Source organism: Saccopteryx leptura, chromosome 2 (genome assembly GCF_036850995.1).
Source record: "Saccopteryx leptura isolate mSacLep1 chromosome 2, mSacLep1_pri_phased_curated, whole genome shotgun sequence".
NCBI lineage: Eukaryota > Metazoa > Chordata > Mammalia > Chiroptera > Emballonuridae > Saccopteryx > Saccopteryx leptura.
Window position 1 is genome coordinate 66455200 of NC_089504.1, and position 24402 is coordinate 66479601.

At 40.5% G+C, this 24402-nt stretch overlaps 1 protein-coding gene across 4 annotated transcripts in view; it reads left to right on the forward strand.

Moving 5' to 3' along the window:
• The window catches only part of KDM4C (lysine demethylase 4C), a 465676-nt gene that overhangs the window by 100147 nt on the left and 341127 nt on the right, over nt 1-24402 (forward strand). For all 4 annotated transcript variants that reach the window (XR_010749215.1, XM_066368119.1, XM_066368120.1 and 1 more), the window contains exon 6: nt 16106-16155. Coding sequence is in view for 3 of the 4 variants with exons in the window: in XM_066368119.1 (XP_066224216.1) it covers nt 16106-16155 (50 nt within the window). In the remaining variant the exon portion in view is untranslated. The remainder of the gene's footprint in view (nt 1-16105; nt 16156-24402) is intronic.

Below are 24402 nucleotides of genomic sequence, written 5' to 3' on the forward strand. Positions count from 1 at the left end.
CTTCATTATGTGCCAGGAATTGTGCTAATGCATTCAGAAATCACCTCAGTTAATCCAGACAACAGATGTTCCAGGTAGGTGGTTTTCTGCCCCATTTTAAAAACCGAGGACTCTGAGACTTAGAGTCTTCACTGTTAATGAGTGAGTCCTGCAGCTGGGATTTGAACTCTAATTTTTTTGACTCCTTCCATACATTCAAAGAGAAAGGGAAGAGTCAAGATGAAGGAATAGGCAAGAAGAAATTGTGTTTTTTCTTTTTTACACCATCAGCCTTTTTTGGGGGGGGGGCAAGACAGAGAAAGGAAAGAAGAGAGAAAGAGGGAAGGAAGCATTCACTTGTTGTTCCACTTTGTGCATTCATTGGTTACTTCCCATATGTGACTCACCAGGAATTGAACCTGCAACCTTGGTATTTCAGTACAATGCTCTAACTGGCCAGGGCCCTGTCAGCTTTCTTTTAATGGGATTTTTCTGCAGAACTAAAAGAGAAATGTGCCTCTTATTTTATGACATAAGAGAGATTTTCAAAAGGTAAAATGTGGCTAGGTCTAATCTTGTATTAATTGATGGAGATTATGGGGATGGTAAGACCACTGGGGATAATAATAAGAGAAACCACTGCCCGATTTCATTTGCTTGGCACAACAGTTTTATTCTTCAGATGTTCCACTTGGAAATAGACTTGAAGTAGAAATAAACCCTACATTTTACAAAGAATGAGTTTTACATTGAGGAGGATTTTGCTTCCCTAAAGGAAATAAGTGGTAATTCTTCAATTAGATATCTATTTAGATTCCGTCCCCTGCAATGAAACTTTGGGAAACACGAGCCTGTTTCTGTCAGGAGATGAGTGCTTTGTCTAGCCTATCAGATAAGAACAGCTAGGACGGGGACAAGGGAGGCAGAGTTTGATCCAGCTTCTGAATGTATAACACAATCCTCTTTAGTCTTTTATTATCGTGGCTCTACTAATCTCTACTTTAACACGGACTTTCATTATTTCCTCATGTTATTTTTCTTTAATTTTTATTTATTATTTTTAGAGGGAGAGGAAGGGAGGGAGAGAGAGAAAGAAAGAGACAGGAACATAGCTCTGATCCTGTATCTGCCCTGACCAGGGATCGAACCAGCAACCTCTCTGCTTCAGGACAATGCTCTAACCAACCAACCCATCTGGCCAGGGCTCCTCATGTTATTTAGGATATTTTAATCCAATTCAAAATGATATGTTCATTGGATTTCTCTGGATTAGATATTTTGTTGTGATTGTGTTGACTCTTTGAGATAGAAACTCAATATGAATTAGTGTAGCTATAAAGGGTAATTTAATAACATAGCCATGACTGTGATTGGGAGTTGCCAGAGTTTGGTAGATCCTGGGTCCCACTTCTCTTTGTATGTTGCCTGCATATTTCTTCCTAGTTCATATATCTCTAGCTGTGTCACTGACGAGGACAGCTGCACCATCTGGGAGGGACCATAGATTTTCCTCTGTGGACCCTGTGCTAATAATCTCTTGGATAAGTCACTGAGGCCAAGTGTTAGAACAGGCCTGCTTCTGGCAGTGGGGACAGAGGAATGGAGAATGACAGCCCCCATTAGAATTACATGTTCGTGTTTGGGCAAGATAGTACCCCATAATAAGGGGAGTGCTGTTACCTGAATTATGCTCTACAGTGGGAATAAAAACCCAGTGTTACCTATAGATCCTTTAAGGCACAGCAAAGTCCCAAATAAATGTTCAAATATTTGCTTAAAATCTTAGGAAGTCTGAACCAATTATCCCAACTGGCTCTTAACTCATTTTCTATTAGATTTTTAAAAATATCCTGTGGGGAGATTTCCTTAAGATGGAATATATATGTATATATTTTAGGTTATTAAAGTATTAAAATGTATGCTTGTTTAACCTGTTGTAAAAGCATTTCTAGAAATTGGTTGGTAACTTTTACCCAAAGTACAGGCAGTTGGTGGAAATTAATCCCTACACCTGTCATGAAACTAAGAATCTATAAATTATAACTTTTTTCCTGACTACTTGAACCAAAATTGCTCTCTTTTCTTGTGATTTATATGTTATATATCTAACAGTTTTACCACTTTACTATGTCCTATTCTCTTAGAACTCTCCTTTTATTAATTTGTGTGCTTTGGTCTTGTTTCCTTAGTGAGACTTCCAGTTTCTTGAGAGCAGTACCACAGTGCTGTTGCAGGGCCAGGAATCACAACAAACTCATAGGCGTGTTTTTTTGTTGAAGCAGGTGTTGTTTGCAGTCTATTAATTTGCATATCATATAAATGTACAGCTTTGTGTTTCTTTCATTCTTTACTGATCTTATAATACACGTTGGTTTCTTATGGGTAAATATACTGATATAATAAAATTAACCTGTAAAATAATATAGTCATGCATCTTGTCTGATGCCTTAAATAGAATTATCCTAATGGATAGGACATTTTAGAAGTGTTGGGCAAATGAGTTTGTAAAATTGGAATTTTTTGATTTTGCTCACTTTTAGTGTTAAAAAATGGCACTGGGCCCTGGCCGGTTGGCTCAGTGGTAGAGCGTCGGCCTGGCGTGCAGGAGTCCCGGGTTCGATTTCCGGCCAGGGCACACAGGAGAAGCACCCATCTGCTTCTCCCCCTCCCCCCTCCTTCCTCTCTGTCTCTCTCTTCCCCTCCAGCAGCCAAGGCTCCATTGGAACAAAAGTTTCCCAGAGCACTGAGGATGGCTCTGTGGCCTCTGCCTCAGGTGCTAGAATGGCTCTGATTGTGGCAGAGCGATGCCCCAGATGGGCAGAGCATCGCCCCCTGGTGGGCATGCCGGGTGGATCCTGGTCGGGCGCATGCGGGAGCCTGTCTGACTACCTCCGGGTTTCCAACTTCAGAAAAATACAAAAAAAAAAAAAAAAAAAAAAAGGCACTGGGCAGCGCCAGGTATGTGATCTGTGAAATTGCAAATCACCTTCCTGCACAGGAAGGGCCATTGTCTTGCTAATGTTTGTTGGAGGAGAGGTTTTCATGCCAGAAAATATTGAAAAGAGAAGGGAGAAAGCCATGTTTTTGTAGAGTTTGTGCAGAGAGAAAGTGTGCAGATGGGGAACCAGAGGTGAGGGGCTTTTGCAAGCTCCACTGAGACTGGTGGGATCTTTGATTCTAGGAGAAACTGGAGAAGATTCTCTGGTTGTGGGACTGGAGAATGTGTCAGTGACTTTGGGAGACCTGTGTGTTTGCGTCGGCCAGAGTGAGACTTTTATAAAGGAATGGCCCACCATTCTTTGGCTCCACTCTTTCTTTACTGTCTGCCTGAATCCAATGAGAACCTGCATGTGAATGGCTGCAACGGCTGTGACTGCTGGCCATACAAAAATTGTTAGTTACTCAATTATTAGTTATTAGAAAATTTTAGTTACTCAATTATTTTTAATTGTCAGTGATTACAGATTTGATAGCTTGCCTAAGAGAAATCCACAGACAATACACTTCAGATTTAATGTAGCTAATGGTTGTGAGTTTATCCCTTCTTCTCTTCTTCCAAATGACTGCTTATTTGTGAGGGCTCCATGCATGGTTTATTTGAGGACTCATGCATAAAGCTCTTGGAATTTTCTTTTAAACATGTATTTCTGAGAGGACATAGCATTCAGTTGCATGCTCTGTGAAATGATCCTCTGATCAGAGACAAAAGAGCCCATTTGACAGTTTCCTGAAGTGTAGGAAAAAAGTGAATGTTTTGAAGAAGACATGCATCAAAAAAGACTTGACTTTGGTTATTGCCTTCCTTTTCTTCAGCTCCTTAAATTATCTCTCTGCTTTCCTAGTGAGGAAAATTAACATTATTAAGGAATGTGAAGTGTTGGCAGAAACAGGTGCCCATTTACTTTTTTTTAAGGCTCTGCAACTCATTTTGTTGTGCCTGTTGCTTGAGTTGTCTTCGGGTAGCTTTGTGTAATGCATACTTTTGAAGGTCTGTCAATTCTCAAAGAGGTTTCCAACTATAAAGAAGCTAAGTAGGTAGTTGTGGTAGAACTCTGTAAGCTAATTGTAGTGGAACCCTTTAAGTCACTTTATCTTATTCATGCATGGTATAATTATTATTTCAATAAATGATCATTTGGAAAGAATATTCTTTTTGGGGGTTGGGGTAGATTTTCATAAAGGTAAGATTGCTTTTTGTTGGGAAAATATTGGCTCTGGAAAATTTTTGATATGGGCATATAACTCCTATAAGAATTTATCAACAATTTTTGAGGTTATATTTTAGATTCTTCTCGAAATGGCACTTTTTGTTTTATTAACACTTGATTCTATTATAAAACATTGCATCTATATTCAGTGATATTTGGTTTTGTTTGTTTCTTTTCTGTTTTTTCATTATTTAGTGAGCACACACTTGCCAGGTACTGGGCCAGATGCTAGTGATATCATGGTGAGCAAGACAGAATGGTCTTCATGAAACTTATAGGATAGACATAGGGCTTTTAGCATTGTCCCCTTATTTTTCTAGCAGTGACAGAACCTTTTTTCTTAGCAAAATTTTGAAGGACTCCAAATTTTATGTGGGACTGAAGTCTTACACAGAATACTCGTGTATAATCCAGGAAAACCATTTGCTGCGATGGGCTTCTACTTTGGAAAACACTGGCTTAGCAGCAAAGAAGTTTTTTTAAAATTAATTTTTCTTTCTTTCATTTTTTTTTTTAATTAAGCAAGAGACAGGAAGGCAGAGACAGACTCCCGCATGTGCTGGGACTAGGATCCACCCAGCCAGCCCCCTACTGGGTGATGCTCTGCCCATCTGGGGCTGCTGCTCTGTTGCTTGGCAACCGAACTATTTTAGCTCCTGAGGCCAGTTTGTGGAGCCATTCTCATCACCTGGGCCAACTTACTCAAACTGAGCCATTACTGTGGGAGGTGAACAGAAAGAGAGGGAGAGAGAGAGACAGAGAGAAGGGGGAGAGGTAGAGAAGCAGATGGTCACTTTTCCTTTGTACCCTGACCGGGAATCGAACCCTGGCCTTTTATACACTGGCTGACGCTCTACTTCTGAGCCAACCAGCCAGGGGCCACAAAGAAGTTTTCAAACTTCCTTTAAATAAAAGTTTCTTCAGAGGGTCAATATAAAACTGAAAATAAAGGCAGAGCTTACCTGGCTGAAACGTGTATTATGGGGCACTCTCTCCCACTAACTCCTCCCTTGAGGCACCTTCAGGAAACCTTGGGTCCCTGGAGGGTGCGTGGAAAACGAAAAGATCGTGTGTCTATCTGTTGAGTATTTTGAAAACGCCAGTATTAAGAAGTAACGACTTTATTTATGTTGTCCATAGTTGACATCAATAACAATGCATAATATTTTTTTTCTTTTAGGAAAAAAAAACATTACAGTAGTAAAGTTATTTTTACAAAGACCAAAGAAACACTTTAGTTAGTGGTTTAATGGCTTTGTTCTTTGTCTTTGCATTTTATTTAAAATGCCATTGTCTTTTACTTTGTGCATATTAAAGTTTTAGAGTGATTTTATTTTTTTAATTGTGTTTTAAAAGTGAATAAAGGTAAGAAGGATAGCTAGAAGTAGTGTTCTGTATGAATATTGAAACTTTGGTCTGCTAGCAGGCATAAAGCATTTTCTTCCAAAAGTTGGCTCACCCTCCAGAGAGTGTAGAAATTACCATTAAGGGTGGGCAGATATCCCTGGTCACATCCTTCCTGTTGGCGTCTTCATGGTGGGTGATGAGGAAACTTGAGCGGAATATGGGGCTGGAGAGCACATCTTGGGCTTTGGAGTGAGACGGATCTGGGTTTGGCAGCCACCTCTGTTTACACCTCGTGCAGGTAAATTAATTCCTCTAAGCCTTGGTTTCTTCATCAGTTAAATGGATGTGTTAGTACTAAAACTTGTAGAACAGGATATTAGCACAAGGTTTGACATGTTAATGGTATAAGGGCTCAGTAAGAAGTTGTGATGTGCTCTAATCATAAAAATTGGTCAGTTATTCTTTTAACTGAGATTTCAACCCTTCAGTAACTAGATAAAGCAAGTCAGATGAACAAACTTACACCAGTAAAAAAGGGGAGGGTCAATTTAAAGTTGTCACTTGTCAGAAAACTGTCCCTGTACACTTGAGCCTGATTATTCAAGGAAGATGACTATGAGCAAAACAGCAAAAAGAAGAAGAAATATAAACTAAGGAGGAAAGGGCTACTGCACACTCAGCCTCAGTCAGGGGAAGGGAGTAGAGGACAAGCCTTTTTAGGACTGACCTGCCTGAGCATGGCATGGCCCCAGAAGGGGTTCTCCCCTCTGTGCTCTGGGCTTGTTGGCCTGCCCTGGATGTCACAGGGCAGGTAGAAGCTGGCCCAGCAGGAAACGGCAGCAGCATCTGTAAGTGAGACCAACAGAGGGACCCATGCAGCCACTTGTCAGATGCATAGCTACAGAGGTTTGGGCAGTGAAAGGAGTGAGAACATTGGTTTCTAAACACAGTAGTGATGGCCCCAGTGTTCCCAAATGAGATTAAGGAGACTTTGAGGGAGTGATCCAAGAAATAGGAGTTACCCTTTGAGTTGCGCTGGTAAATACTTCTAGTGGACCTATAGACTGAACATATTTTGTAAAGAGAAATACAGAAACCAGTTCATAGAGAAAATCTGAACAGAGAAATGGATATAGTACATTTCAAAAAGTACAATTTTACTTACTGACAGTTTGAAATGTCAGTCTTGTAATTATTCAGTTCAAGATAGTGTTTATATTACAACCACACAGATAACATTATTTCTGTTCTATTCTTTGAGCAAACCACCCAAAGATGTGCTTAGAGAGATTATGCTGTCTTCTCTGGCCTTCAAATTGGTTCTTTAAAAAAAAAAAAAATTCATAAAAGATTCTGGTTTTAAATAAAACATCACCTTATAAATATCTAATTAGTGATAGGTCATTAGTGATTCATAGTTTCTTAATGTTTGCAATATTTTTTTTATACGAAACAGAAATACTCCTGAAGGTTAAATGAACAATTAATAATTTTAAAAAACTGGTACACGTATTTGAAGCTATACAATAATAGACATCTTATTTGGTCACTTTCAAAGGATACAAAAAATATAAGATATATTTATAGCTTTAAAGAATAAAGAATTAGCTGCATAAGTGAGCAGTGGAAGTGGAGGCACTTAACATGGTGCGTGGCTGTGAGCTAGGCAGTCACTGTACAAGGTAGGTTAAAAGGATAACTCATGCAGACATTTCTGGGATGTGGTAGGTATTTTCTGCCTTGTAGAACTCCAGTGCCTATCTAACCAGAGGTGATTTATGTACAATGAAACAGCAGCTAGTTATGGAAAGTAGTAGATAATAAATGCTACATGAAAAACATCACAGAAGGGTTCTGACAGGAAGAAGAGGGGTGAGATTACTAAGATTTGGAATGGTCAGAGAAAGCTTTCCGGAGGAGATGGAATTTGAAGCAGAATGGAGGGGGAATTGTTTGCTATGAGGAATGAGGTCAAAGCTCATGAGTGATAGACTAATTCATAGCCTTGCCTAACGAGAAGGGAAGTTTATATTTAATGCTGGGGCCAAATTGGGGTGGGGTAGGGTCCTGAAAGTCAGGCAGTAAGATACAAGGATTTTATGCTCGGACAGTGACATGAGGACTATTAGCTGCCCAGGGAGATATAGGCAGAAAGTTCAGTTATGATTGTAGTCTAGCTGGAGGCAGATCAAGATTGAAATTGAGATGATGCTGCCAGGAGATGGATACGAGGTTCTAAGGCTGTAGAGTGGCTGGGACCTGTGATTGGCAGTGGGAGCAGAGAGAATGAGAGAGAAGAAGTCAGTGTGATAGTTCTAGTTTGGAAGGCTAGGGGAAAATGGATTGTGAATGAAAATCTGAGTGCTAGGAGAGAGAACCAACTTAAAGGGGGAAATAGAAATTTGATTTTATGTGTATTGAGACTTTTGAAGTGATGGGATACTTTCATAGAAACATGTAGGAGGTGGTCAGGGCCATGGAACTAGGACTCCTCTGACTTAGGTCACTAACTATATGTAGTAAATCCCTCTGCTTACAGGCCCTTCAACTTGTTGCCTCACCTTAGTCACTAGTTCTTCCTGCTGGACAGATTTTAATTAGAGAAGCAAAGTGACAGGAACTAACTAATGAGCTGCATGGACCAGAGAGTGCAAAACTTGAGGTGGGGTTGCCTGGCTAAGAGGCTGCGGTAGGAAGTGTGTGATGGAGAATGGTGGCCTGGACCGAGGTGCTGGTGGTGGGGATAGAGAAATGTCAGCAGATTCACAAGAACTCTCTTGAACAAGTAAAAGGTAAAACATGTAAAACTTAGGGGTTGATTACATAACAGGAATGCAACCACAACTCCTTCATTTCTGGAAGTTGGTTGGATGGGGAACTCTGGAGTTTAGAAGCAGGTATGACAGGAAGATTGAGGATTAAGCTTTGGACAAATTGTTTAAGGGCTGCCAAATGAACTTGTTAGTTGCTGGTTGGTTTTAGAGCAGGGGTCAGGAACCTTTTTGGCTGAGAGAACCATGAATGCCACATATTTTAAAATGTAATTCTGGGCCCTGGCCGGTTGGCTCAGTGGTAGAGCGTCGGCCTGGCGTGTAGAAGTCCCGGGTTCGATTCCTGGCCAGGGCACACAGGAGAAGCGCCCATCTGCTTCTCCACCCCTCCCCCTCTACTTCCTCTCTCACTCTCTCTCTCTCTTCCCCTCCCACAGCGAGGCTCCATTGGAACAAAGATGGCCTGGGCGCTGGGGATGGCTCCTTGGCCTCTGCCCCAGGTGCTAGAGTGGCTCTGGTAGTGACAGAGCGAGGTCCCGGAGGGGCAGAGCATCGCCCCCTGGTGGGCAGAGCGTCGCCCCCTGGTGGGCGTGCCGGGTGGATCCCGGTCGGGCGCATGCGGAGTCTGTCTATCTCTCCCCGTTTCCAGCTTCAGAAAAAAAAAATGTAATTCTGTGAGAGCCATACAATATGTTTAAAATTAAATACAAGTAAATGTGTGCATTTTATGTAAGACCAACACTTTTAAAGTACAATAAGTCTGAATTTTTTTAATGGGGTTGTTATGTTGTTGCTAACCAATGATGAATAAAGTACTTCTTACCATTAATGCGACTTCTGATGCTGCATGATTTTGCTGATGGCTTTGTAGTCTGGTTAATACATGGTGAGGTTAAGCTTCATGCAGGCGTTGAGACTTCCATCCATTAAAGGTGATCGTAGGTTGGTCTTAACATTCTTTAATTTTTTATTTTATTATTAATTTTTTTTGTATTTTTATGAAGCTGGAAATGGGGAGAGACAGTCAGACAGACTCCCACATGCGCCCGACTGGGATCCACCCGGCACGCCTACCAGGGGCCACGCTCTGCCCACCAGGGGCGATGCTCTGCCCCTCGGGGGCGTCGCCCTGCCGGCGACCAGAGCCACTCTAGCGCCTGGGGCAGAGGCCAAGGAGCCATCCCCAGCGCCCGGGCCATCTTTGCTCCAATGGAGCCTTGGCTGCGGGAGGGGAAGAGAGAGACAGAGAGGAAAGAGGGGGGGGGGTGGAGAAGCAAATGGGTGCTTCTCCTATGTGCCCTGGCCGGGAATCGAACCTGGGTCCCCCGCACGCCAGGCCGACGCTCTACTGCTGAGCCAACCGGCCAGGGCCTTAACATTCTTTAGATGTGAGAAAGATTGCTCACATGCATACATAGAGCCAAACATTGTCAGTACAGCAATACTCACACGCTGCAGTGTGTGGTATGTGATGGGAAGTGCATACCAAGTTTTGACCATCAGCTGGTCCGCAGGTTGAAGTTTTTTCATTCCTCTCCACTTGTGTTTGCTAGTCAACTCTGCTTGTCAAAGTCTTTCCAAATCTTCATTCAGTGACTTTAACTTATTCACCCACGTGTCTGAGACCTTCAGGTCAGCAGCTTGTAGATCAAAATCTCTGACAGAGACACCGGGCATGTAACTCAGGTCAGCGCTGTCCACTGCACACTCGTGTGGATGGTTGACGAACTTAAAAAGACGAGTGCGCTCACGAAATTCTCCAAAGCACACTTTGAATGACTGCAGGAGATTAGATGTGAAGCCCGCTAGCTGCTGGAGATCAAGATGTTGAGCAGGGTCACTTGCTGTACATGCATCTTTAAACTCTCCCAGTTTTTCTAAGTATAGTAAACGACTTGTTTCAATGTTGGAGATGAAGAATTCCAGCTTGTTTTCAAATGCAAACACTGCTTGTTGAAGGGATAAGACTGTATTTCCAACGCCTTGCATTTTCACATTGAGCTGGTTCAGATGTTCAGTCATGTCCACGAGATAGTAGAACTTCAGGAGCCACTCAGTGTTAGCTAACTCAGGATGCTCAATGTTTTTCATTTCAAGAAAAGTCCAGATTTTGCTCAGACAAGCCGCGAAACGGCTGAGCACCTTTCCTCTTGACAACCAACGCACATTGCTGTGCAGAACAGAAGCAGACCAGGATAATTATTGCCAGCTTCATCCAGCAGTGTTTTATTTTATTTTATTTTATTTTTTTGTATTTTTCTGAAGCTGGAAACCGGGAGAGACAGTCAGACAGACTCCCGCATGCGACCGACCGGATCCACCCGGCACGCCCACCAGGGGCAACGCTCTGCCCACCAGGGGGCGATGCTCTGCCCCTCCGGGGCGTCGCTCTGCCGCGACCAGAGCCACTCTAGTGCCTGGGGCAGAGGCCAAGGAGCCATCCCCAGCGCGCAGGCCATCCTTGCTCCAATGGAGCCTTGGCTGCGGGAGGGGAAGAGAGAGAGAGGAAGGAGGGGGTGGGGGTGAAGAAGCAAATGGGCGCTTTTCCTATGTGCCCTGGCCGGGAATCGAACCCGGGTCCCCTGCACGCCAGGCCGACGCTCTACCGCTGAGCCAACCGGCCAGGGCCCAGCAGTGTTTTAAACTGGCGATCATTTAAAGCTCAGGCAACAATAAAGTTGACCACCCAGATGACCAGTGACATCACCTCACCAAGCTGCTCGCCACACATCTGAGCACAAAGCGCCTCCTGGTGTAGGATGCAGTGAAAACTTAGGATGGGTCTCTTCGTGTTCATGAAGAAGCGCTACGAATCCTCTGTTTTTTCCCACCATGCACGGAGCACCATCAGTACACACCAAAATAAGTTTATCCATCAGTAGATTTTTTTCTTTAGTGAACTCAGTGAAAGACTTGAATAAATCCTCCCCTCTTGTTGTCTCTTTCATAGGCAAAACAGCAAGACTTTCCTCACGTAGTGTGTCATTGACAGCATACTTTGCAGTCACCTTGAACTGGGATAAATGGCTTATGTCTGTTGACTCATCCAAAGTGAGAGAAAAGAGTGGTGCTGCATTTATGTCCTTCACTTGTGTTTCCTCAATTTGATTTGCCATCATGATGGTAGGATTGTGAACAGTTCTTGCCGACAGAGGCATGTCTTTTATTCGTTTGATTATCTTGTCTTTATCCGAAAAGTCTTCATAAAGTTCATTGGCAACATTAAGCATGAATGTTTTGGCATACTCCCCATCTGTGAATGGCTTTTCATTTCTCACAATTGCTAAAGCACCAGCAATGATGCTAGCCAAATTCCAGTCACCTTGTTGGGTCCAAACACGGAGTTGCTGCTGACTAGCTTGCACTCTGCACAGTAGCTCTTGACATACTTTCTTTCTGCTGTCCCCCGCTGGATATTTCGATGCAAATGTAGTATGGCATGTGTTGAAGTGCCACTTTATATTTAACCATTTCATCGATGCAATTTTATCATTGCATATTAGACACACTGCAGAACCTGCTCTCGCCACAAAGGTGAATTCCTCTGTCCATTCCTGCTGAAAAGTATGATACTCCTCATCTTTTTTTCTTTTAGCCATCGTCTTTGTCAAAAGGGTTTCTGTAGGCCCTGGCCGTTTGGCTCAGTGGTAGAGCGTCGGCCTGGCGGGCAGAAGTCCCGGGTTCGATTCCCGGCCAGGGCACACAGGGGAAGCGCCCATCTGCTTCTCCACCCCTCCCCCTCTCCTTCCTCTCTCTTTCTTCCCCTCCATTGGAGCAAAGATGGCCCGGGTGCTGGGGATGGCTCCTTGGCCTCTGCCCCAGGCGCTAGAGTGGCTCTGGTCACAATAGAGCGAAGCCCCGGAGGGGCAGAGCATCGCCCCCTGGTGGGCAGAGCGTCGCCCCCTGGTGGGCGTGCCGGGTGGATCCCGGTCGGGCACATGTGGGAGTCTGTTTGACTGTCTCTCCCTGTTTCCAGCTTCAGAAAAATACAAACAAATAAACAAACAACAAAAAAAAAAGGTTTCTGCAATTAGCTAGCTGACTACATGTTTAAAAGAGGGAAGTTGCCTGACCGGGCAGTGGCACAGTGGATAGAGTGTTGGACTGGGATGCGGAAGACCCAGGTTCAAGACCCCGAGGTCACCAGCTTGAGCGCAGGCTCATCTGGCTTGAGAAGCTCACCAGCTTGGACCCAAGGTCTCTGGGTCGAGCAAGAGGTTACTTGTTCTGCTGAAGGCCTGCAGTCAAGGCATGTATAAGAAGGCAATCAATGAACAATTAAGGTGTTGCAATGCGCAACGAAAAACTAATGATTGATGCTTCTCATCTCTCCGTTCCTGTCTGTCTATCCCTCTCTCTGACTCTCTAAAAATAAATAAATAAATAAGTAAAAGGAGGGAAGTTTACTTCCTGACCTCACAATGACCCGTGTACGTTACACATTATCCAATAAAAATTTGGTGTTGTTGCAGAGGACAGCTGTGATTGGCTCCAGCCACCTGCAACCATGAACATGGGTGGTAGGAAATGAATGGATTGTAATACATGAGAATGTTTTATATTTTTAACGTTATTATTTTTTTATTAAAGATTTGTCTGTGAGCCAGATGCAGCCATCAAAAGAACCACATCTGGCTCACGAGCCATAGGTTCCCGACCCCTGTTTTAGAGGTTCAGAGTTTAGGAGATATGCATGGAATGGACCATGTAATATTTATATTTGTATATAAGTAATACATATAATCTTTGTATATGGAACATATATAGCTTTGTGTGCTGATTTGTTTGCATTGGGCTATAAACTATTTGAGCATATTATTTAAATATTATTTAACACAGAATAGGATCAATAATGCAGAAGAATGAACCATATAGAACAGGGGTCGGGAACCTATGGCTTGCAAGCCAGATGTGGCTCTTTTGATAGCTGCCTCTGGCTCACAGACAAATCCTTAATAAAAAAAAATAATAACATTAAAAATAGAAAACATTCTCATGTATTACAATCCATTCATTTCCTACTGCTCATGTTCATGGTTGCGGGTGGCTGGAGCCAATCCCAGCTGTCCTCCGGGACACCACCATATTTTTATTGGATAATGCGTAAGTACACGGGTTGTTGTATGGCTCTCATGGAATTACGTTTTTAAATATGTGGTGTTCATGGCTCTCTCAGCCAAAAAGGTTCCCGACCCCTGATATAGAATATCTCATATGTATCAACATGCAGAGGGATGGGATCACTCTGAGCAAGAAAATGGTTCTTGGTTTAGGGAAGATAAGAGGGGCTGCCCACGGAAGTCATTTTCTCCCAGTAGGTTTCACTCAGTATGAACCGCCGATGCCTTTCAGTTTGAGGGTTTAGTTCTCCTCAGGAAAATTTGCATTTCTTCTGTGTAAGAGGTTATGATTGGAAAGGAGTTTTTATTCTTTTATAATTTCTTACACTATTGAACTATAGCAATGGTTGGTTAACCGTAAGAAATTTATTACTGACCTGTGGTGGCGCAGTGGATAAAACATCTACCTGGAACACTGAGGTCGCCGGTTCAAAACCCTGGGCTTGCCTGGTCAAGGCACATATGGGAGTTGATGCTTCCTGCTCCTCCCCCCTCCAAAAAAAACCAAAAAACAAAAAGAAATTTATTAATAATCATTTATAGTCCTAGTGAACTGGATTTTTGGGGAAAGTTTTTAGTTAATCTTGTCATGAAAAATCCTCATAATCACCATAGTCACTGCTGAATATTTACCCCCTCTTACCAGCAGCAACACTGGCCTTTGCAGTCCCCTTGACTGTATTCGTTCTGTTCTTGCAGTCCTTGTGCTGTTTTGTTGAGGTGTTTTTTTCTTGTATAGGCCATGTCTTGCAAGTCTATATTTGGATTCATTTTCTCTGTGTGATCCAAGGAATCATAAATCATGCCAAAGCCAGTTGTCTTATCTCCCAAAGAATGGGTTCTGAGTGCAGATACAAAGATAACATCCACTGTGGTCTTGTACATTTTGGCTAGTTATTTGCTGGATTTTTGTCTTAGGTACTGGTGCCTTCTCAGGGTGAAGGACATCAGTGATCGTTTTTGCTGAAGTAGTTAGTCGATCCAGGTAGTTACTTTGTGGTTCATGATGGTGGTTAATCTTCAGGCAGCCAGGGAGGAAAAAAGCTAGATATTTATAGAATAAGAAAATAGACTAAGACATTGTCCAAATCTATAGAAGAAAATAATCATCTAGCCATAATAGGAAGAGCTGTATCTGGAAAATATTATACTTGCAGAAAAGAATTTAGGAGATAGGCTAATGAAAGTGCTATCTAGGAGTTAATTGATTCAAATCCTAGAATGAATAAATGGAGGGTCAAATTTGGAGTAGAGATATCTTGCCTTATCTTCTCCCCTTTCTTCTGCAGATGAACAGACTTAGGTTTTCTGTGAACAGAGATAAGAAATAAGCTTTAATTTTGATGCTGATTTTTCAGAAAGGTGAATCAGGATCTATAAATATCTACATCCACATTTGACCCTTTGAGTGCAGGCATATACCCTTTCCACGTGTGTATGCGTGTGTATATGTATGTTATGGAGAAAGAGGTCCTTTTGTTTGGGGCATTTATGTGGGTTTTTTTCTGGGTATATAAGGTGCTATAAACTAGGGATTAAAAACTAGTAAGAAGTGACCATAATATACATTGTGTGATTGTCATTTAGTTATGGTGAAATTTTATCTTCTCAATTCAGTTGAAATAATTTTATGAACATTGCCTTAAGGAACAGGATATATGGTTGAATTTTCTTTCAGAGAATTGCCTATTTATATCATATCCAATTAAGTTTTGCATGTTATCAGTGGCATTAAATGCAACCAAGTGTTGTGTTAAGTAAAATTAAAAAAGTTATTTTAGTTAAAAGTAACTTGAAATTAAAAAGTAACTTGGGCTAGTAAACATAGCAATTTTAGGTCTTAAGAATAACATTTTACTTAAAACACAAAATGATCATTTAACTTTATTTTTAATATCCTTAATTTTCCTCACTAAACTACCTATAAAACTTAGTGTGTGAGTAGTATATTGTGAGATTATTGCTTTAAGATTTGTTAGAAAGTTTACAGTAAATAAGTTCAAATAATTTACTTTTGTAAAGACCAGGAACTAGAAATGAGTATTTCTGTTCTTTAAGGGTGAAAAATTATTTTTTCTGTGATCAAGATTTTAAAAGTCATATAATCATGAAATAAATAATAGCTGCTTTTTTATGACTGATGATTTTTATTAATTTAAAATCTATTTTGAAAAGTACAGTAGAAAGGTTTGGTGAAAATATAAGTGTTGTAATAGTTTTGTTTTCTATCTTGCTTGTCAATAAAAACATTTTAAAAGGTTAAAAACACCCAACAACCCAGGTTTTTCTTAAATAAAAGGCCAGCTAACCAACCACAAAACTAAAATATACAACTAAAGGTTGCCCTGGATTTCTGGGGTGCTGTGAATGTTGGGAGACAGGTTCCAGTCTCCGTGCTGTGCCTAGCTGCCTTCTTGGCTGGGCCTTGTTTTCTCCTCTTTAACATGTGGTTGGGATGGTGAACTGGAGCATTGAAATAAATGATTTATAAGTTTATTTTTCTTCTGTTCAGTGCCCAAGGGATATGACTCTGTGACTGGTTTTCTATGCTCTACTCAGATCATTTAAGTGGAATTTGGGGTTGAATTTTTTTACATGACAATATTTAGGAGTAGATGTCCTTATGGTACTAATTGAACAATTATAAACTTATAATCTTTATTTATGTTTAAAATTTTAGGTATGCAATACCCCCGGAGCATGGGAAGCGACTTGAGAGACTAGCTCAAGGTAAACTTGCTTTCTTTTCTGTGTTTCTCATCTAGATGGTTCTTTGTTTTTGAGGTATTTTAAAGTGTAGAATGTCGATGTGTTAATTTTATTCTTTTCAAGTGGTTGGCTTTTAAATATCTAACTGAATAATTTTTAATTTTTTTCACATTAATATATGCATAACTTTCTTGGTTGCATAACCTTCACAGTTATTTTTGTTGGCTGCTTAGTATTTCTTCAAGTGATTGTACTTAGCTTATTTTGGTTATTTCTAATATTTTTCTCTTTTATGTAATGTATTAACATCATTGTGTCAATAATAGTTTTCCTTCTTTTTAGTTATATCCTTGAGATAAATTCCAAAGGGTACTGATGCTACATCTCAGGGTGCAGGTGTTTTATGAATGCTTTTTATGTTGCTGGAGCATTTCACCAAAGGGTGACTTCTGACTCAGGTCTTGTTTGGCTTCCTTGGCCTGGAACTGCCCTTATGGAAGTATGATGATGAATGTCCCCTGGTTACTCAATGAGCATGAGAATGTATGTCTTCTTAGAGTGGCAAAATGAAATATTCTTTACTTGAATTATTATTTTTCTATTGTTATTTCTGGGAAGTATATTGATGGTTTTATTATTTGTCCACTTATGTTTTCAGATAGTACCTTCCTTTTTTCTTTTCTGTCTTAAAGATGTGCCAGGCAATCTTACCCTATGTGTTTACACAAGGCAAAAGAATCAGATTCACCTCCTGCCAGCCTCATCTTATGATCTGCTAGTCACCCTTACCAAGGAAGAAGTAGGCTGATAGTGACTTGTTACCATGGGAAAGTAAAGTTTTATTGAGTGGCAACTAAGGATAAGATGTTCTTTATTTATTCAGGATTGAATCCTTAGCAAGTATTGCCCTTTTAATCAGGTGCTAATCTAAGTTTCATTGGTATCTTATATTTGGTTTCTAGTAGGAAAGAAATTTTGTCCCTGCTTTATGAAAGTTTTCTTCTCATAATAGGCACACTGAGAACTCTGTTTTTTGACTTGACAGTTCTGAACAGAAATTAATAACAGCTAAAAGTTACTTTCCTCCAAACTATAGAAAAGTATTAGAAGGAATAGTTAGCTATTACTGTAAGGTTTAATAGTTAGCTATAACTGTAATTTTTTCCCTCCGAGAAGGAAGGAAGGGACCAGAGCCATCAAGTGTGGAATAACAAAAGGCTTTATTCAGTACAGAGCGCGCATCCCGCCCGGTTAGGTTCCTTGGCCCCGAAGAAAGTAAGATAGAGGAGATGGAGGCCAGGAAAGTCGCAAGGATTAAACCGCGTGGAAGATATTTAAAGGGTCCCTCTAGAGAAGTCGAGCTAATATGATGTGGTGAAATCTCACTGGCTGGCAGACGTTTGCTTTTTTCCAAAGGGTTCCTGCGAAGCTTCTTTTGGCGCGCTTGGCTGCAGGCGGTCCTAGCCAAAGTTCGCGGGTCTGGGTTCCCCACGTGACCATCCCCCATTATTCACCGACCTTACAATTACATTTGTAAGAAGCATTATTATAATTTTGGCAAGTAATAAATATAAGGCCTTAGTGTTTTTATAATGTAATACATTACAGTAATAATAGCAATTGTAATCTTGAACTTTGTTGGAGAGTGTTTTCATGGGTATTAAGGTTGAATTCTGGTTCTGGATAATAGGTTAGAGCACAGCTTAGAAAATGATTACCATAACTCTTTTTTTTTTGTGACAGAGACAGAGAAAGACAGAGAGAGAGATAGGGACAGACAAACAGGGAGGGAGAGAGATGAGAAGCATCAATTCTTCATTGCGGCTCCTTAGTTGTTCATTGATTACTTTCTCATATATGCCTTGACTGGGAGGCTACAGTAGACTGAGTGGACCCTAGCTCAAGCCAGGGACCTTGGACTCAAGTTGGTGAGCCTTGCTAAAACCAGATGAGTCTGTGCTCAAGCTGGTGACCCTCAGGGTTTCGAACCTGGGTCCTCCGCGTCCCAGTCCAACTCTCTACCCACTGTGCCTCTGCCTGGTCAGGCAGAAAATGATTACAACTTTTAAATACACAGATAGCGAACTTTGTGCTATATCTGCATTCTTAACTATCCTCTTCTCTGTAATAATTATTCCACCATTTTCTTTTGCCCCACCACCAGAGAACTTTTAAAATGGAGCCAATGTAAACTTTACAGTGTGGAGTTACACTAAAATTTCAGCTAGAATCTGTCTGTAACCACTTGTACATAATCTCTCTGAAAATGACATTTCAGGAAAATAGGTGCCATTTCTTTAATCAGTAAGAGGTTAATTAACTTGATAGATGAATAGGAACTTTGAGCTCAACTACATGTTTATTCAAAACTGTTTTGCAGCATAATTTTGAGAAATGATACGGGGAAAAGATCCTATAAAATAGTGGAGAATTCCCATCCGCTGCTCAGATGCCAGCCAGATTAATTGAATTCTGCTAAATAGTTGAAATGATAAAATAACACAGTAAATGTGATAGAGCATTATGGGATGCCTACGTCAAGGCAGCACTTGATACATAGAATGAAAAGTGGCCTTAGATATTTTCCATTATCTTGTCTCTACATGATAATTATCACACTTGCCTTTTATGCATGAATGCTTTCATCTTTGGTTTCTATTGAAATCTTGATTGACTGTGGCACTTATAAATATTGTGTCTGAAAGACATTAGGCTTGCATCTAATAAAGCCAAGAGTTGGATTTTACCCTTCAGCTGCTTTCTCATTTATACAGGTTTTTTTTCTCAATATTATGTAGACATAAATATGATAAAATATCTCCAGTGAGTTGTTGCAATTTTTTGTACTTGTTATGTTTGCCTATAATGCCATTGCATTTTTTCTAATTTTTGGTTTGATACAATTGAATGGAAAGTATAAACAAGAATAGAGGTATAATGTTAACTCATGGATGATAGTTTTGAAGATTTTCAGAATGTCTAAATCTCATCCATTTTAGATATAAGATATTATCTTTGCTCTCCTATTAAGTTAAGTAAAATATGGGTTAAAGACAATTGGGGATGTCCAAAAGGACTGTGTTCCAGTTGGCTTTTTATTGTAAACAAAATGCAATATTTAATAACAATTAAATATGACTTACTTTGGTAAAAATTTTGGCTATTAGGGAAAGAATATGTGAATTAGGACTTCGTGCACCTGATTTTAAAAGTGTGAATGATCAGCAGGAATCTTGTTTGAAGTGACAGGGTGGTAGAAGTGAACACATTGATTCTTTTAGGTCCTTTTGTTTACTTGTAACAAGGGTTTTAGTTTTGACTTATTAAAAAAGCAACATTCAGCAAAAAGGAACAGATGAATCATTATTATTAAGGATTAATTTAGTTCATGGTTTTTAAAAAGTGACTGTGGTAGTGTGTTTGTGTTTAAATGACTAGTGATCCCGAGTTGAAGCCTGTGGAGTAGATTCTTAGCCTGACATGCAGGGATCCTGCTTTGGGAGATGGGGCAGTGTTTGTGGTGGGGATACAGGCATTCTGTGGATTCTTCGAAACTAGATTCAAAATTGGGCATATATATGCATTTCTGGGACTCTATCTTCATATCCCTTAAAAAGGCTTGTTTCAAAAGAAATGCTGTCAGGATGTCAGAAGAGTAGCAATAAATGTTTTTTGTTTTTGTGACAGAGAGATAGAGGGACAGATAGGGACAGACAGGAAGGGAGAGAGGTGAGAAGCATCAACTCTTTGTTGTGACACCTTAGTTGTTCATTGATTGCTTTCTCATATGTGCCTTGACGGTGGGGGGGGGGGGACTTCAGCAGAGCGAGTGACTCCTTGCTCAAGCCAGCTACCTTGGGCTCAAACCAGCGACCTTGGGCTTCAAGCAAGTGAACATGGGGTCATGAATATGATCCCATGATCAAGCCAGTGACCCTGTGCTCAAGCTGGTGAGCCTGTGCTCAAGCCAGCAACCTCGGGGTTTCGAACCTGGGTCCTCTGCATCACAGTCCAACACTTTATTTACTGAGCTACTGCCTGGTTAGGCGATGAGTGATTTTTAATTCTATGAACAGATTCTAAATTGACCTGTTCTTTATACCTCTGTCTCAGAATTAGGAGAATGTACTTCTTTTTATAAGCTCTCAAATTGGTAAATGCATTATTTTCTTAAGCATTTATTTAAGCTGATAGCCCGAAAATATTATATTAAAATGTCTGCTTTTGAAAGGCTAATAAATGAAATACCTCTGATTATAAGCAGTCAATTTTAAGAGGCCCCTTAATCCATAAAAAATTAAAGAAGTTGTGATAAATCCTCTGCCTTCATGCCTGATTCATGCTTTAGGCATGGAGATCAGTGTATGGTGTGTCAGGGTATGCTTGATTTCATTTTACTATCAGTCAGGTTGCACTAAGAATGGTGAGACAATCCCTAAACTTAATTTCCTCATAATTTCACATTAGATGTCACTGTCTATGTTTAAATTTTTGAATATTTTATAGCCAGCCATGTTTCTATTTTACTATAGTAAGATTTTAGGCATTGGATAGTAATATGTAATTCATATCAAGTTAGTATAATTTGAATGAGGGATGAAATAACATTCTGAGAATTGACCGTAGAAAATGGGGAGGGACCCTGGCTGATTGGCTTAATGGATAGAGCGTTGGCCCAGTGTATGGATATCCCAGGTTTGATTCCCGGTCAGGGCACACAAGAAAAGTGACCATCTGCTTTTCTGTCTTCCATCTCTTCCTTCTCTCCTTCTTCCCTTCCTGCAGCTGTGGTTGGATTGGTGTCAGCATTGGCCCTGGGCACTGAGGATAGCTTGGTTGGTCTGAGCATGTTAGCCTCAGGTGCTAAAAGTAGCTAGGTATTCGAGCATCAGCCCCAGATGGTGTTTGCCAGGGTGCATGTGGGAGTCTTTTTCACTATCTCCCCTCTTCTCACTTAAATTAAAAAAAAAAAAAAAGAAGCAAAAAAGAAAAGAAAATGGGGAGGAATAATTCAGGAAGGAAATACCAGTTAGTAGGGAAGAATTACCATGGAGTGAAGTTAAAAATTCTTTCATTCTGCACGGAGGAAGCTGGGCCAGACCAATTCTGGTTAGTTTGACTGTCACTTGTTTGAGTCCAAAGTGAATAGCCTAGAGCAGGGGTCCCCAAACTATGGCCTGCGGGCCACATGTGGCCCCCCTGAGGCCATTTATCCGGCCCCCCGCCGCACACCCGGAAGGGGCACCTCTTTCATTGGTGGTCAGTGAGAGGAGCATAGTTCCCATTGAAATACTGGTCAGTTTGCTGATTTAAATTTACTTGTTCTCTATTTTAAATATTGTATTCGTTCCCATTTTCTTTTTTTACTTTAAAATAAGATATGTGTAGTGTGCACAGGGATTTGTTCATAGTTTTTTTATAGTCTGGCCCTCCAACGGTCTGAGGGACAGTGAACTGGCCCCCTGTGTAAAAAGTTTGGGGACCCCTGGCCTAGAGAGTACTCGATCAGTTGATATGTGTGGTCTATCTGTGCTGTCAAGGGATCCCTGAAGCCATGAAAAAGGCAGGAACTGAAACACAGTGATCTCTAGATGTAGTAAAAAACCACATGTAATTGTGTATATACTTGTTAAACTGGATGGAAATTGCCAATCAGCTTGAAATGGAAAGAAATGGTTTCTTACACAATGCACTGTGTTCAGGAGAAAAAACATGAGGCAAGTATTTAGAAGACTGTAATCCTTCTTGATACCATGATCAATATGGATTTCTCCTGGCTGTCCTCCTATATTTCTACCACTGGAGCTGAGTGAAGCCAGCAAGGTGGTGATTTTCTACCTAACCCTAAGTAATTAATTGTTCCATGAACAGCAGGAGGCAAGGAGAGGCCAACTATAGCTTAAACACCTAATAGTGACCTCTTATGTGGTAATGTGGGTAAAAATGACCAGATTTCTCCCCATGTAATGCAGCTCATTGGTTTATTCTATTAATACGCTTTCCTGTGTAAATGCTATCTAAAAGCATTTGCCACAGAAGCAATCCTTTCATATCCTTTTTGTCATTTATTCCCTCTCAACATTTGTTTGTAGAATTGTTACATTTTAAGCTCATATAGTTATATGAATATGGCAAAACCATTTAATAATTCTATCATAATCTACTGCTAGTGTGGACATATATTATATATGTCTGATTTCTCCATCTTTTCTCCCTTCTTCCTTTCTTTTTTTCCTAAGTGATTAATAAGTGATTTCAGCTTCTCCAAACTAGTGTTTATATATCCATAGAAACTTACTAAACTTTAATTTTTAAAATCTTTTTCCAAGGCTGAAACTTTGGTGATTTAATAGCTACAGCATGTGTTTGTGTTTGTCCTATGGGATTGGAATTTAAAAAGAATTTCTAGTAATAGCTAATATATTAGAAAATGTAAACCAGTTGATAATTTGGAAATTTTTTTATCTGACAGAAAGTACACACTCTTTTTAGAGCACATCTGCTCTATTTCTAACACAATTTAAAAACTATATTTTGGGGAGGATCAGATTGGTTGAGACAAAATGCACTTACAGTAAAAGCCACCCCCTTTGAATATATTGAGTTTTGATAATATATACAGTACTGTAACTGCCACGATTATTGAGATGTAGAACAGTGTCCCAATAAAGGTCTCTTGTGTCGTTTTGTGTTAATCCCTCCCCCTAGCCACTGGTAAACACTAATCTGATTTCTGTCCCTAGAATGTCATAAAAATGGAATTATATGATATGTAGACTTTTGAATCTAGTTTATTTTTACTTAGACTTATGCTTCTTACATATGATCACTTTTATGTTGAATACAGGGCATTCTTGGACGTGTCTTGATCCTTGAGAGGGCTTATGTGATTCTACACTTCCTTCTGCTATACAGCTCCGGCAGTATTGTGGCAGTCTTAGCAAAGGTGGTTATGGGGTGGTTTTAGGGTTTCACAGCTCTGTTGGTATCTCTGGAGTTACACACTCTTTAGTATGCAAGGACTGACTTTATTTTGTTAGGGAATTGACAGCTAGTAGTATCCTATGTTTGCAGATAGCATAGACAAACTACAGTCCTTAAAAATTGAGTTACTGAGTAGGCTATTGTAGCTTTGTGTTATTGCTCTCCCCCTTTTCTTGGATGCTCGAACCACAGGAGTTGACTTTCCTTGGAATATATATTTAAGTTATTTTGTTCTATAAATCCTGTGTAATATTGCAGTTTGTTCTAACTTCTGAATGTTTATTTGAAGTGGAAATGTATGTATTCTTAATATTTAATAATTTAGTACAAATGTAGTGTTTTTTCAAACTGTTCTTTCAATCTTTTCACTGCCTAATTAGATACCATTTTATTGGGAGCTCACTGGTCTACCTATCATACAAACTAGTATGCTCCTTGTAGAGAGGAGTTGGTATGAGGGGAATAAGTTGTAGAGTTTTTGTTTCTGCTAGTCTCTATAGCTTGGAATGTAAAATAATAGATTATCTTATCAGTTTGGTCTTTTTAGTTTTATAGGATTTTTATATTGAAGCCTATTTTTTAGTAATATGAAATCCAGACTAAAATTTAATATTTAATTTTTAAAACAGCAGAGTTAGAGGAAAGGTGAAAGAATCTACGGGTGAATACAAAGTAGAGCATGAATCAATGTTAACTCTCATTGTGCTTGATTGTTACAACTTTTTTTTTCCCCTCTGAAATGAGAAGCAGGCAGCAGCAGACAGACTTCTGCATATGCCCGGGATCCATGTGGCACGCCCACCAGGGGGCGATGCTCTGCCCATCTGTGCCGTTGCTCCATTGCAACAGAAGCCATTCTAGCACTTGAGGCAGAGGCCATGGAGCCATCCTCAGTGCCTGGACCAACTTTGCTCCCTAGGAGCCTTGGATGCAGGAGGGGAAAAGAGAGTCAGAGAGAAAGGAGAGGGGGAGGGGTGGAGAAGCAGATGGGCGCTTCTCCTGTGTGCCCTGGCTGTGAATTGAACCCGGGATTTCCACATGCCAGGCTGACGCTGTACCACTGAACCAACCGGTCATGGCTGTTACAACTTTTTTACGGGGAGAAGTTTGTTACTTGTGACTAGCACTGGTATGTTTGGTCACAAAGCCTAAGAAAATGAGATTTTTTTTTAGAGTGAGTGAGAGAGAGACAGGAAAGGAGAGAGAGGGTGAGAAGCCTCAACTTGTAGTTGCTTTCACTTTAGTTGTGCATTGATTGCTTCTTGTATGTGCCTTGATTACGGC